We start from the raw sequence: 15,021 nt of genomic DNA on the forward strand, positions 1-15,021 counted from the left end.
TAACTACATTACAAGTACATTATTTACAAAAAAAATTGAAACAACTCTGCCCGAGTACGTCATAGTGACTTTTTTTTTCACGATATACCATTTCATTTCTCGCTTTTCAAATACACCAATAAGCTAGCATAGCAATTGCGTGGATTATCTTCTTGCCAGCAGTATTAATTCATCAAATCCAAACCAAACAGTAGTGTACTGTGTACATCCTGACTATATATTGCTACTATATATATATATATATATTGTCGACGCAAATGGAGGGGGGGTAATGCTTTGTTTCACATATATATATGCAGTGAATCTGACTCTTTTTCACACTCAATATAAAATAATAAAAGTTGGCTCCCATGTTACAAGTCCCCTAAGAAAAGGGAAATATTAAGTTCCCCTTCTATATATGTCCACTAGCTTTCAATCCCCCCACATTCACTTTTTTTTTTTTTTTAATTTCTTCGATCTTCTATATATAGTAAGTATTTCTTTCTTTGCAGCTGCATAATAATATGTGTATAAGTGCCAACTGATGGAGCAGCAGCTGCTTCTTGGATTATACTCCATTAGCCGACGACCTCTTTTGCTAGCTGTTCCTTTATAGTACGAGTATTAGTTTGGCATTCAAACAATTATTATATATTGATCATATATACAACACACACAGTCCAAAATATTAATTAAGCTCACAAATCCCCCTCCCTGCTAGCTGGTGGATATATAATTTGTACGTATAGCTAGATGGAGGCTTGATAAGGTCAAAAAAAGATTTTTTTTCTTTTGTTATATGTTATAATTATTAAAAAAAGAAGTAATAATAATAATTAATAATATACAGTACGTACGTACAGTGTTTTATTTGTGTGATGGGCATTACTATTATTATTATTACATATTGATTTCTTAATTTGTGGATCTATATGTATGTTGTGATTTTTTTTTTTCTAATGTACGGGCAGATCTAGCTGTTTCTAAACAAAAAAAAAAAGAAAAAAGAAAATGTCGGGTCTGAAGCAATCATCAGGGGCAGAGGAGTCAATATTATCATCAAATAATAATAATGGAGGAGGAGGAAAAGAAGAAGAACAGGAGGAGGGTCATCAGTCTGTTTTCTCCATGAAAAATGCCTTGTGGCATGGAGGTTCTTCTTGGGATGCTTGGTTTAGTTGCTCGTCTAATCAGGTACGTACGTACTAATAATTACAGTAAAATGTATTATTAATTAAGTACAGTAATTTAAAAGAGAGTGAGTACGGGGTACGTACTGAAAGTAGAAGGATGGATGTGTTTGTGTGGCCGGGGGCAGGTGGCACAAGTGCTGTTAACACTACCATACTCATTCTCTCAGCTGGGAATGGTGTCAGGGCTGGTGCTTCAAGTCTTCTATGGGCTTCTCGGCAGTTGGACTGCTTATCTCATCAGCCTCCTCTACATCGAGTACAGAACCCGAAAAGAGAAACAAGGTGCCAACTTCAACAACCATGTCATTCAGGTCCCCCCCCCTTCTTCTTCTCCTACGTACAACATTTCTTTTTTATTAATTAGCTTCATAATTTGTTGTAATCGTACCACGTACTTGATTATTTTATATATAAGCTAATTACTTAATTATTACCTTGCTTGGATTAAGTTTATCCTTAAATACCACGTACTCAAAGTGAAAAAGATGTATTCTTAAGTTTATTTTATACTATACTACTTGTTAGTATATTATTATATATACTAACTAAACCAAACTAGTATAATATTACTAATAAAAATGAAGTGTGTTTGTTGAAAACCCGGCCAATATATATACATAATATATAATAAGGGGGATGGAAAAATAAGGCTGTCGGGTATCTAAGCTTAGGTGTGGAATACTCACATATTGTTTTTTTAATCCATAAAAATCATGGGAGCCCATGCATTTATTCATTAAACAAGAAATAATAAAATATTAGTATGTGAGGGGTTCCACACCTAAGCTTAGGTGTCGGATAGCCTTATATTCCCTTTTCCCATATAATAATGAATAAGAATCATATATCTTATCTATCCGAGCTAGCAGTGGTTTGAAGTTCTTGATGGATTATTGGGACCTTATTGGAAAGCAATAGGACTGGCTTTCAACTGCACTTTTCTTCTGTTTGGATCTGTGATACAACTCATAGCTTGTGCAAGGTTGGTTAACTATTAGTTTCATGATGATTTTGACTTCCAACATCAACTTTCTTATATATATATATATATATATGGGTGGCAATCAAATGAACCAACTTAAAATGAGAACAAATGAGAATACTTAAAAACTACATTTTAATGCATTAAAAGTCCATAAAACTGACATAGTGCATAACTAATTATCATTATTTAAGTGTTTAATAACACATGGATCTGTCAAAATCGAAAAAAATCACGTTTTTTGTCGGATGCATCATTTTGATAATATGCATCCAAGATGGATGCACAAAACCAAAAATGTGATTTTTTCGAATTTGAAAGATCAATGTGTTGTTAAACACTTAAATAATGATAATTAGTTATGAACTGTGTTAGTTTTATGGACTTTTAATGCATCAAAATGATGTTTTTAAGTGTTCTCACCGTTCTTATTTTAAAAATATTTTCACCGGAGCCTTACCCTATGTATATATATATATATATCAAAAATTGGATTTTTTAATTTTTGGTTTAGAAAAATAAATAATCTACTCAATGGAATTCATTTTTACACTCACTAGCTAGCAAGCTATAGCTTTGAACTGTGTATATATTGGAATGGAAATTAATATATGGGATAATGATTAAATAATAATGATTATTTGGACAGTAACATATACTACATAAACGACAATTTGGACAAGAGGACATGGACATACATATTTGGAGCCTGCTGTGCAACCACGGTGTTCATCCCGTCTTTCCACAACTACAGAATTTGGTCTTTTCTTGGTCTTGGGATGACCACTTACACTGCTTGGTACATGACTGCTGCTGCCTTGATTCATGGCCAGGTTCGCACATATATATATTTATCTTATTATTATTATTAGATGGAAATTAAATGTTAATTAATTATTTAAACACTAGCTTGCTTGCTTGCTGATTATATATATATAAATGATGATGATGCAGGTTGACGATGTTCAACACTCTGGTCCTAAGAAACTGGTGCTTTATTTCACGGGCGCCACCAATATATTATACACATTCGGTGGTCATGCTGTCACCGTGTACGTACTTCTTGTCTTCGATATTGTTACATCAATTCTCATCAACACCTGTCCCATTTGTTCATATTTTGTTGCATTAATTAATTAGTTACTGCATGTGTTATAATAAAGTGTAGCTAATTTTCCATATATATATAAAAGGCTGCCTGTTTTTAACATAGAATAAAAAAATCATCTATATACTACGAGTATTATAAAAAAAGAAAAATAGGTCTTTATTCAAGGAAATTTTGAAACTTGTGTAATATTTATATATAGCATCCTTTAAAATATTTTTTTAATTATCTACACTATTCACTTAATATTTATAATTAAATTACATTATCAATAATTTATAGAGAGAACCCTTTAATACTATTATTTATATTTTAGTAATTAGTAACAATAAAAAAGAGCAAATTAGAAAGAACTCGATCTATAAATTTTAACAAATTACTCGACAATTAAAAAGAAAGAAGGATGTGCGGTATGTAACTTCTTCCCTTAATGAACTCACTTTAGAAAATAGTTATAAGAAATTATCAAATTATTATTGATGAATTAATTAATTTACATTTTAAATTTTTATTTAAAAAAAATATCTTTGTTAACCACCTTTACACCTTTCTTAGTATAAATACATTTAAGATTATCTAAAAATAATATAAATTTTCAAATTTGACGATTATAAGAAAAAGTTAAAACAGTACGAGTAAGTAAATCTTCTCTTGTATAATATGGAGCAATGAATAAAAAAATGAAATGAGTGTTAGTTTACTACTCCCTTCGTCCCATTTTAATTGTCATGTTGACTAATTTTGACCGTAAATAACTTTGTTTGTATTATATAGTAGTTGATGATACTTATATAAAAAAAATTACATTAAAACCAAATTCATTCATATATTTTATATCAAGTGTTACATGACATAAACAAAGTTATTTACGGTCAAAGTTAGTCAACATTATAACTAAAATGGGACGGAGAGAGTAATATAATAAGTGAGTTGCACATGGTTCGAAAGGGAAATGAACTTTTTTAGCCTCTCCTTAAACTTTTAATTATTGGATCTTATTTGATTTTTTATTAAAGATATTATGGTCATTTATCTTTTTGCGTGATCCAATGCCCATACTCCAAAATCTTTCCATGTTCTTGGGCCTCTTGGCATTTGAATCACCAGATTTGCTTGTCCCATAAAATGTTCCCTCCCTACTTTAGTACTATACTCTAAAATCTTTTTTGTTTCTTTACTAATTAATTAATAATTTCCTTTTTATTATTGCTATTGACGGTAGTAGTTTTCATGCTATTATATTTTTAATCACACCAAATGATACTAAATCATCCTATTGTTAAGGACTAAACCTCCCACTGTATCTCAAGAGACATGTATGAGGGTCGCCTTAACCTTTTAAACTTTAAAGGGTCTTAAACGACACCAATTTTTGAGGGCCTAAACAGTCAGCATACATATTAAGATTCAAACCTAGCATTTCATGTTATCCGAATATATAAGCCATGGTATAGCCTAATTCTAGATAATTTCTATAAGAAAAGAAACCCAATATATTTCTAGCACAAATTAAAATTTAGAGGCTCCAAATTCCAAATAATTGAGGGTCTTAGGCCCATGTCTAAACCCAATTGTATTTAAGAGTCGGGCTTGCAGGTATTGATAGTGTATATTATTTAATTTTTTTTAATGGTGAAAAGCAAGATACGATTTATTGATGAAGATTTTTTTAATTTATTTTTCATAATTAACAGGGAAATTATGCATGCAATGTGGAAACCTCGGAAATTTAAGTACATTTACTTGATTGCCACACTCTATGTTTTTACATTAACGCTTCCATCATCTTCGGCCGTGTATTGGGCGTTTGGGGATGAGCTTCTTAACCATTCCAACGCCTTCTCCCTTCTTCCCAAGACCCGGTGGCGTGATGCCGCTGTCATTCTGATGCTTATTCATCAGGTCCATATATACCCTACATTTAGCTTCACTAGCTAAGTATACACATATTAACTGTAATATACAATAAAGTAAGTAGTTTATTGGATGGATGGATAGAAGACAGAGTGACTAACTATATATATGAAACAGTTCATTACATTTGGATTTGCATGCACACCGTTGTATTTTGTATGGGAGAAGCTGATAGGGATGCACGATACCAAGAGTATATTTATACGGGCGCTGGCAAGGCTGCCGGTGGTGATACCAATATGGTTCCTGGCCATCATTTTCCCCTTCTTCGGACCTATTAACTCCGCAGTTGGTGCACTCTTGGTCAGCTTCACAGTTTATATCATCCCTGCTCTTGCCCATATGCTTGTCTATAGAAACGCCTCTTCTCGCCAGGTACCTACCTACCTACCTGCTAATTATTACCTATCTTTTATATTTAATTAATTACAGATCGAGTAAATAAATTCATTTTTGAAGTCATCAATACATCCGCAATTAGTAAGTGAAAAGTAATCCATTTCTGTAAAGTGGTCATTTCCATACAACAATCATAGTCTCTTACTACCTTTCTTTTTCATTCGAAAGAAGAAAAAAGAAGAGTAAATTAAAAATAAGACAACTGTAAAACCTTTTATATATTTATTTGATATTTGTCTATATACAAATTAACAGAATGCAGCCGAGAAGCCTCCCCGTTTCCTGCCGAGTTGGTCAGCCATGTACGCAATCAACATGTTTATTGTTGTTTGGGTTCTGGTTGTTGGGTTCGGATTTGGTGGATGGGCTAGTGTGACCAATTTTGTAAGACAAGTTGATACGTTTGGGTTATTTGCCAAATGCTACCAATGCAAGCCTCCCGTACCACCCCCACAACACCACTGAGTTGACTCGGAGTCAAAGTGACCGGGTTTTCCTCATTTTGCATTGTACATGGATGGAATATACTGATATAGCATCAAATTTTAAAACATTCTCTAGCTCCCTCCCTACATGTGATGCGTGTTGGCGTGATTCTTAGTTTTCTCTAGATTTTTTTTGGGAGGTTTTTTGGTTTATAATTGCTTTTTTTTCGTCTTTCTATTTCTTCATTAGTAGTTTAGAGATAGTGTGTTGAATTGGAATGATTCCTTTGCTAGAAGAAAAGCATACCCTCGGTTAAACTATATAATGGTTAATTAGTACCGTTTACTACTTATTTATTTCACTTATGCAGCTGGATAGCTATTAGTTGAATATATATACTAATGTTAGTATTTAATATCAACATCAATTAAGGTGCTTGTTGCTAGCAATGTCATGATTACTTCCCATGTTCTTGAGTAATCTAAACAAATAGACATGAATACTTGTACGTATCTGTCTTTTGGAAGGATGGTATACTTTAAAGCTATTTTCAATTCTATTATTATTAGTAACGATGAAGTTGAAAGCATCTTCGATTTTGATTAAAGGTTCAAATTTTAGATTTCCTAGTAAAGTTCATAACAAATTTAAAAGATCTCAATTCCTTTTGAAGTGCATATGATTCTAATGTATCTTACTATGGTGACTAATAACAGGTTTGATACAACCTATTTTAACACAAAGCTGTATATATAGGTCGGATACAAACATGACAAGATAATTAATTGATTCATTTTTTTCAAACATGAACACGTACAACACGATTTCAGGTTATGTGATAAAAGAAACCCGATAGGAGACTTGTTAAGTACATGATGACATTCCAACTGGTTGATATATGTGCGTTACGTTTTACCTACAAGTCTTGGGTTCGATTCCTTAATGTGACATATCTGTGAAATAAATGTTCCTAAAATGTCAGTCCATCTTTTGAACCCTACGGGAATGAAATTATACAATATAAGATAATCCAAACACACACACACAAAAAAAGAGCTTAGATATAATCATATATTAAAAAAGTATAAGTTATAAAAACATGAACCAGGCCAAGTCCTTTGAGATTTAGTCCAAGTAGACATTTAATACCTCTTTGTCATTCAGTCAAATGTTGGTCAGAGGTTCGAAAATGCACATTGGGAAGTCCTCGCCAATAAGGTGAGGCGTGGGGGTTTTCTCTAGCATTTAGCTGATTTCCTCTAGAACGGTAGTGAGACTTCCACTGCCAGTCATGTCCTCGTATTGATTGTGCTGGTGACGTGGTCGATGTCTACTGGACGATGAAGAGGCAATATCGCTGAGTCCAGTCGTTGCTGTTAAAAAAAAAAACATGAGTCTAAAAATAAAGCTATATTCTTTTAGTTTTATATCTGCAACAATTAGAAGGAATGAAAGGATAACACAATAAATTTCGTTTAAAATTTTGACCCTCATTTTCCGATAAAATTGGAAGGAAAGATAATGTATTTACTATATATATATATATAAAAGGGTGAGTTAAATTAGGGACTCCTTATTTTAAGAACTGTTAGGGACTCGATCTAGACCGTCCATTTTCATCAGATCTAATCACCACTGATCATCTCCGGCGACATCTCCGGCGAGACTTACACATGTGTAAATACAATTTACACATGTGTAAGTTGAATAAAAGTTATGATTTGGAGCAGGCTTCGCCCTTAAGGATATTCATAAACCAAAGCTGGTGGGGGTGATAGGTCATTGAGGGTGATAAGTCATAGCGTGATAGGTCATAGAGGGTGATAGGTCATAGGGGGTGACCGGTGATGGGTGATCTACCTAAAAAAAATGTACTTAAAACATGTGTAAGTTACTAACACATGTGTAAGTCTCGCCGGAGATGGTCGTCATCGCCGGAGGATCATGGTGGTGGTCGGAGTTGATCATGGTGGTGGTGGTGGTGGTCAGGGATGATGGTGGTGGTGGCCGGAGAAGGAGGTAGAAAGAGTCCCTAACAGTCCTTAAAATAAGGAGTCCCTAATTTAACTTTTCCCTATTATATATATATATATATGGGTGGGTTATTTTAGGGACTTCTTATTTTAGGGACCATTAGGGACTCGTGTTTTTTGTAACTTACACACCACCATCATCATCTACTATGATATACAAGACTTTTTTGTAAAAACACTAAGACTTTTCGGCGACGGAGCGGGCCCATCGCCGGAAAATCATGGTGGTATGTAAGTTACAAAAAACACGAGTCCCTAATGGTCCCTAAAATAAGGAGTCCCTAAAATAACTTTTCCATATATATATATATATATATAGTGAAAAGTTATTTTGTGAACCCTTTTTTTACGAAAACCTTTGAGAACTTTTCAAATCAAGCCCAACCGATGATTATTCTTTATATGAAATTTGTTTTTTGATTGTTTTCTGAATAACTTATATGTAATTTTGAAGTTTAATTGCTAATCCAAATGGGAAGCTACATTCTAAAAACCTTGGAAAATCTAAACCCTAAGAACCTAAAAAGGATAAGGGTTCCCACTCCAGGGTTTAGGGTTTGAAGGTCGAGGGTTAGCCGATACCCTCGCGCTTCAAACCCTAAACCCTAGAGCGAGATGTATTAAGGGTAAGTACAACTTGCCCATGGGTAAGTACAACTTACATATATGTAAGGTGAACGTGATAAAAAAAAACTAAATTTAAAAAGTCGTCAAAAGTATATCGAATCGCATCTCTAATGAAAGAGAACGAAATTCCAAGACTACCCACGCTTTTCTTTTCGTCTAACGATTTACGGTTTGTGAGATAAAAGTTTTTTAGTGAATTAGATAGAATTCTATTAAAGTAAGAGGGAAAAAAAATGAGCTGACGAAAATACCCCTCTAGTGTTGAGAGAGGTTTTTTATTCTTAATCTTGTCCATTCATTTTCTTTGATCCAAGGGTGTAGCAGAGTTCTTAGGTTTTTTTTTTTTTAAAAGTTCTCAAATAACCCCTCTTTTATATATATATATATATATATATATATTTCCTATATAAAATTTGAGAACATAGCCTTTGTGTAACCAAACAAGTTGAAGTTTTGGAATACTTTATTTTAATGATACCACACATGGAAAGATAATTTAAAGCACCAGAAAAAAGTGTAGAGTACCTTGAAAGGTACAGGATGAAAAGGAAAATTCGCTAGGTGAAATGGGAAAAGAATAGTTGCCTCAAAATCAAAAGTGCGGCTGGGAGTTAATGGGCTGAAAGAATTTATCTTGGCTCTTCTTGCTAAGTGCATTGTGGGCCAAAGTCGTATGGGCCATTCACTTTTTTAATTCCCTGGCTGGGACATATGGAAGGCAAATATGTAGCATAAGACCGAGACTTGATTAACAAAAGAAAAAACTGAAGGTGTCACTCACGGGAGATAATAAAGTTCTGTTCTGGCAGGATAACTGATTGCTAGACGACCCTTTCATTAAATTAATAAAGCAGCCTCAAACAAATGGGGCACTAGTGGCGAAGAGCTTTCAAACGATAGGAGATGCAACACAGTGGGGTTGGAACTGGGCTAGTTACCAGCGACAGTGGGAGGCTTTATCCATCTTAAGGGCAGACAGTTGTCGATAATGACCCTCCGTTCTCAGTCATGAGAACCAGAGAGGAGTATGTTGATGCTTTGGGACGTACAGCCTTGCACTAATGAAGGTTTTGTGTGGAATAAGTGGTTACCTCCACGGCACGGGTTAATCATTTAATTTTGGGTGGAAAGAGTTACAAGGACCTAAAATCCAGCTGCAAAAGAAGAGGTATTGCCAATTTGGAATGAAGAATGCTCTTTCGGTCAACTAGTATGGTTAATTATGGTGTAGAATCCCCTCACAGGAGGACCGAATTCGTTAATGGAGCTAAGAGACAGAACACTTAACATCAAATTTGATGTCTCGATTGGAGATATATCAATTTTGGTTTTGCAAAACTAAAAACTTTACTAATTATGTAGCAAAACCAACGGTACATGAAGACAATTGATTGACAGGCTATTATATTATTTGTTGTTGTGTTTTGAAGATAGGAACACTACTACACCAGCACGGAGAAGCACCCTGAAACCAAGAAAATGATCCTGGTTGGAGAAGTCTTCCAGTTTCAATTGGATACTTTGGTAAGATGTAATTTAATTACTCATTTGCTTGGGATCTCTGGTTGGCTGAGGTTACATTTGCACGCTTTTACTTTAAATTTGGCCCACCCTCGGTACTTGCTAGAAATAAGCCTAGAGTGTCATGACTCATCTATGTGACAACTGCAGCAACTTTGAATCTTTCAGCCCGTTATGCTAACTTTTGTTTTCTGAAAAGGAAGTATAGTTATGTTGATAGATCCAGCATATCAACAATGTGAGCCTCACATTGTGAGGCTATGAGCCACAAAAGAAAACTCCAGCTCTTTTAAACCAAGCAAAAATACTGAAGCATTTCATCTGGTTTTGCTACTACTCTGATGGTACGTAACTTTACTAGAAATTCTTTATCTAAATTAAGGAAAGTAGACAAGTGTAGCTGTCGTTTTTACTAGTATAGCTTTGGGCAAGTGTTGAATTTGTCCAAGAACAAAGCATATAAACTTCCAATGCTCGACTGTTATTATGTTTTAGCCTATTAAAGAAGTTCTAAATTGTATGGAAGTAGATTTTAGGTAATTAGACTAAATGTAAATAGCAATAGGATAAGATGGCGATGATGAAGTTATTCATTCAAATTACTAAACTAGAATCCCTCTGGTGGAGTCCAATGCCGATGATCATAATCTACAATGTACGTTGATGAGTTAAAGTGTTAAACTATGATAAAATAGGCTATTTGGTCCTGATATCTAAACCTACAACGCCAACCACCTCAGCATCAAGTATAGTATTCCGGTATGAGATTTAACCTACTCAACCTATGTTCATAATCTCATAATAGTTGAGCTAGATGATCAGCTTCATGTAATAGCACACACCTTTAGATTCATTTAGCAATAACTCCTACCCAATTACTTGGTCTAGTGTCATATTAAAAACTCACAAAGTAATGAACATCTATGAATAAAATTGCAAAATCAAAGTTGGCCAGCATGATAGAAAGGAATCAGACTTGGCAAGAGAAATATGGTTCAATGGAAAACTCAAAAGATATAACCCAAATAGTTAACATAATGTTATAAAAATAGCAATGATCAAGAGCATAACCCTAAATGCCAGAGTTGAAATAACCCTATCCCTTGGGTTGAAATAGAAGTTCAGATTTACTATATGTGGAAAGATCATAGGCAGTTTTTGGCCCAGCTGTGGATTCTTCTGATTTGACTCTGTTTTTGCTCCAATCTTGTCCAATCTTAGTTTTGAAGCTTACAGTTATACAACAATTTAAGTATTATAAAACAGGAATTTACACATGATTTCACCAGATTGTCCAGTTGTTCAGGTTTATAATCATTTCCCTGTTATTTTTGCTGTTAAGCCTGTATCAGCCTTACGTACATACAATCAAGTATCCTGTCAAATCTGTGACTAATCCATGATAGCTTATTCATCCAACAGACTTAGAGTCCTGTGAACGACTTTGGTGGCATAGTCATCACTTTTCTAGCGCCAATGTAAAGGTAAGAAGAATGAAAAAGAAACACAATCTTATTGAAGCTTCATTTTTGTAATTCATAAAGATTTAAAGCCTTGGGAATGGATTGCTGACATGATCATAATGGTTTAAAGACCATGACAAACTTATTGGTATGGTTATCATTAAGCTCTTAAACCCCAATCAAAACTCATCAGGAAAGATACTTATACAAACTAATGAAGGCTAGTTCAATATATGCTACTTGCCTACTTCTGCCAACCTGAGTTACCCATGGCAGTTGCAACTCCTGCTTTCTGAGACCAAAATGAGTTCTTGGATCTGATTAAATCTGGCTATGATTTTGTTGAGTCTGATTATTTTAGTTAAGTTATATGAATATATAGTGACTTAGGAGTTGTACTAAATACAGTAAGCTGGCTCGGGCTGATTGAAGCGTGAGTAGAACAGAACTTTAATGAACTCTTGCTGGATAGGCTCTGTATCTTCCCTTAACGGGATTGTTTTTTTTACTAGCAAGCAAAAGGTGATATCTCCTAAATGGACCATTTCCTTCTTCCCTTTCATGTTAATCTTAAAATGTTTATTATGTTGAGAGTGGAGTCTGAAATTGATGGGACCAGGTTGAGAACTTGATGCTGCAAAAATAATGGTCAGTCAAATCAGTCATTGGGATGGATAGTTATACTTCACCTAAAAATGTTATTGAGATAAACAAACAGTACTACAATGATCAATTTAGATATTTACATCTACGTATCAAAATTTCAAAGCAGCATAATATAAATTCTGTCTGACAGCTTGCTGCAGTACGTATGTACAAGATGGTTTTGATCATCTACAACTTTTGATATACTCATACACACGTACAATAGATCAAGTTTTTTGGAGCCCTATCGAATGCCAAAAATGCTGAAGAGTTTCTGTACAGCATTATGGCCCCATTTGACGTTGTTGTGAGGTGAATGTTCCCTTGGTGGTACTGTAACTTGTTCTTCGGTTACTTGCTGTCTTTCTTGATGTTCATTCTCCCTAGAATCTTGAATTTCAGGTATGGATGATATCTCGGGTCTTGGATTCAAATTTGAGGTACATGCATCCCCTTTCAAATCTAACTGAGATTGGTTAAATTCGGTATATTCAGTACAAAAGATATGACAGTTTAAAGACCTATGGAATTTTTTTCTGTACATAGCTGCAATCCACATTTCAAATACTATGGAGAACTTCCATACAAAGATACAAGTTATTACAGTACAACATATATATATATATATATATATAGGTCTCAACTTAGGAATTGTTATCCCTAATAGTATATAAATAGAAAGACTTGCATCGCTCTAGTTTGTAACTGGACGTACATTACATACTGCCCTAAACGTAACATTCAAGGGCAATATTTTGTGCAGTTACATCACGTTTTAGAGTTGTCAAAAAGATGTGTACTAGTAAAGTTGTTTTATGAACTTTCATTGCTTAATAAATAGGCCTGGAAAGCAACAAGCTTTGGTGTTAGCTGTTATCAAAACCAATTACAAATGCTAATGGTATACTAATATGATGATCCCCTTAACAGTCTGATAATGAAGTATTTGAATAACAAGCATCCAACAAATTGCTTAAAGAACCAAACTTGATATTATTATAAAAAAAAAAATGCAAGATAAGAAACCTGGTTATCTTATTATTTTAGAATCTAAACCTAGAACTATAAGTATTTAAAAGATACATTTAAGAAAATATTAATTTACCTCATCAGGCAATATGAGGTCCTTAGCCCTATCAGGTTCTGTTGACACCAGCATAGCAGATCCGTTAATAATAAGGGATTCTGGGGGTTCATAATCATTTGAAGCTAAATTATGAATGACAGGATCCTCATCTAGTTGATATTGATTCAAACCAGGTACAAGAACAGGCACCCCCCTTTCATCAGCTGATACCAATTTCATACTTGTTGCAGACACATTTGGTTCTTCAGTATTGTCATTATTCGCCCTGGCCAATAATGGTTCTGCCATATGGATTTCTTGATTTAATGCTGGTGGTGGTGGCTCGATTGCATCGATTATTATCTTGCGCGAATCAGGGTCTTCCCAATCTTCACACAAAGTCATCGTCTTGTCAGTCTTGAAGCATTCGAGAACCCTATCGGGACCAGGTTGCCACACGATTACCCCATCACTTTCTTGCATTAATATGAACTTAAACTTGATGCATCTTCCTATCGGTAAGTCCTATTAATGAATAAATCCAACCACTTAAATAATTTCCGGATGATTATTATAAGTCTAGCTAGACAAAGTTAAAAACTAGTGTACTTTGATTCAACACAACAGCTAGTAACTTACAAGATGTGCACTAGTCCATGAATGACCTTCTGACCATGTTAGAGGAATGGCATGGTTTGGATCCCATAAACCCAAAACTGGATCATCCCCTGTTATCAAAAAGTTCTGTCCGAAGGAGCATTCTTTATGTAACTGGAATTTCACGCGAACCGTTTCTGTTTCTGCTTCAACTGCTGGAACATGATTCAAATTGAATTGAACGAATTAGCTAGTAAGACCAATAATTATATTAATAGTTAAGTTAAAGGAAAATCACTTGATAAACATTAATATATATAGTAGTAGCTTGATTGCATACTTGTGTGTTGTCCGTTGAGCGATGAACAAGAAACACTACTTGCTGATGATGATGATGATGATGATGATATTGAGAGGAGTAGTTTGGTTAAGCCCACGTCTAATTTGCTGCTGATGTTGTAGTGGTAGTAGTAGTTACGATGACGTCGATGATCAGAATGATGATGAAGCAGGGGTGACACATCAAGAAACCTGGCCCCCATGTTTTTATTATCATGTTGTTTGCAAGAAACCAGATATAATGATGAAGAACCACCACCACCCATCATGCTCAAGCTGCCTTCCATTCCTAAGTAATTTGTGTGAGTGACTACGTACGTTGGGGGCCGGGTACGGTTTAACTTATAATTAATCTGTTACTACACAATACTACTACTCAATTCGTTATTTTATTAGAGATCGAATTATATATAATAGAGATGAAATTTTTAGTTTGCATATGTAAAGATGAGTGAGTGAGTGGATCATATTATTACTAATGTAACTATATATATATGAGATGGTGATGGTGATAGGTAATTACTAATTAGTGAGTGAGAGATCAAAGTACCAGGCCAGGTGGGTGGCTCCTATGCTACCAACCTAATATAAATGGGAAAAATCAATATGCTGCTAAAAGCATGGAAGAAACATGTTTTCTTCTCACAAACTCCCTCATGAAAATTACATGTTTGAATATAAAATCTTTCCTTCCATGAAAATCATAGTGGAAGCATACTGCTAGAA

General features: G+C 34.4%; 2 protein-coding genes and 2 long non-coding RNA genes across 8 annotated transcripts; 2 read left to right on the top strand and 2 right to left on the bottom strand.

The window, feature by feature from the left end:
* Positions 1–263: 263 nt before the first annotated feature.
* On the bottom strand, positions 264–1,737 carry LOC122581023. Its single transcript, XR_006320950.1, has 3 exons — positions 1,610–1,737; positions 1,260–1,508; positions 264–590 (listed from the first exon to the last, which is right to left on the bottom strand). It is a non-coding gene; the product is annotated as an uncharacterized LOC122581023 (long non-coding RNA).
* On the top strand, positions 528–6,324 carry LOC122581022 (auxin transporter-like protein 2). Its single transcript, XM_043753163.1, has 9 exons — positions 528–751; positions 954–1,176; positions 1,301–1,486; positions 2,045–2,157; positions 2,807–2,990; positions 3,112–3,209; positions 4,960–5,167; positions 5,297–5,554; positions 5,834–6,324. Exons 2-9 carry the CDS (start codon positions 994–996, stop codon positions 6,041–6,043), a joined length of 1,440 nt encoding a protein of 479 aa, XP_043609098.1. The 5' UTR covers positions 528–751; positions 954–993; the 3' UTR covers positions 6,044–6,324.
* A 2,973-nt stretch (positions 6,325–9,297) lies between these two features.
* LOC122582664 lies at positions 9,298–13,983 on the top strand. 3 transcript variants are annotated; one of them, XR_006321218.1, is made up of 7 exons: positions 9,298–10,188; positions 10,389–10,529; positions 11,608–11,669; positions 12,057–12,170; positions 12,445–12,605; positions 12,696–12,733; positions 13,611–13,983. It is a non-coding gene; the product is annotated as an uncharacterized LOC122582664 (long non-coding RNA). The 3 variants fall into 3 exon arrangements; XR_006321216.1 differs by lacking the exon at positions 12,057–12,170 and having other exon boundaries at positions 9,298–10,529; XR_006321217.1 differs by lacking the exons at positions 11,608–11,669; positions 12,057–12,170 and having other exon boundaries at positions 9,298–10,529.
* Positions 12,327–14,582, bottom strand: LOC122582663. Of its 3 annotated transcripts, none has more exons than XM_043755089.1 (4): positions 14,297–14,582; positions 13,999–14,168; positions 13,399–13,884; positions 12,327–12,759 (listed from the first exon to the last, which is right to left on the bottom strand). In XM_043755089.1, exons 1-4 carry the CDS (start codon positions 14,580–14,582, stop codon positions 12,538–12,540), a joined length of 1,164 nt encoding a protein of 387 aa, XP_043611024.1. In that variant the 3' UTR covers positions 12,327–12,537. The 3 variants fall into 3 exon arrangements, with proteins under 3 accessions (XP_043611024.1, XP_043611023.1, XP_043611025.1); XM_043755088.1 differs by having other exon boundaries at positions 13,999–14,171; XM_043755090.1 differs by having other exon boundaries at positions 12,541–12,755; positions 13,999–14,171.
* Positions 14,583–15,021: the final 439 nt, after the last annotated feature.

This window comes from Erigeron canadensis, chromosome 9 (assembly GCF_010389155.1).
Source record: "Erigeron canadensis isolate Cc75 chromosome 9, C_canadensis_v1, whole genome shotgun sequence".
NCBI classification, from domain to species: Eukaryota; Viridiplantae; Streptophyta; class Magnoliopsida; order Asterales; family Asteraceae; genus Erigeron; species Erigeron canadensis.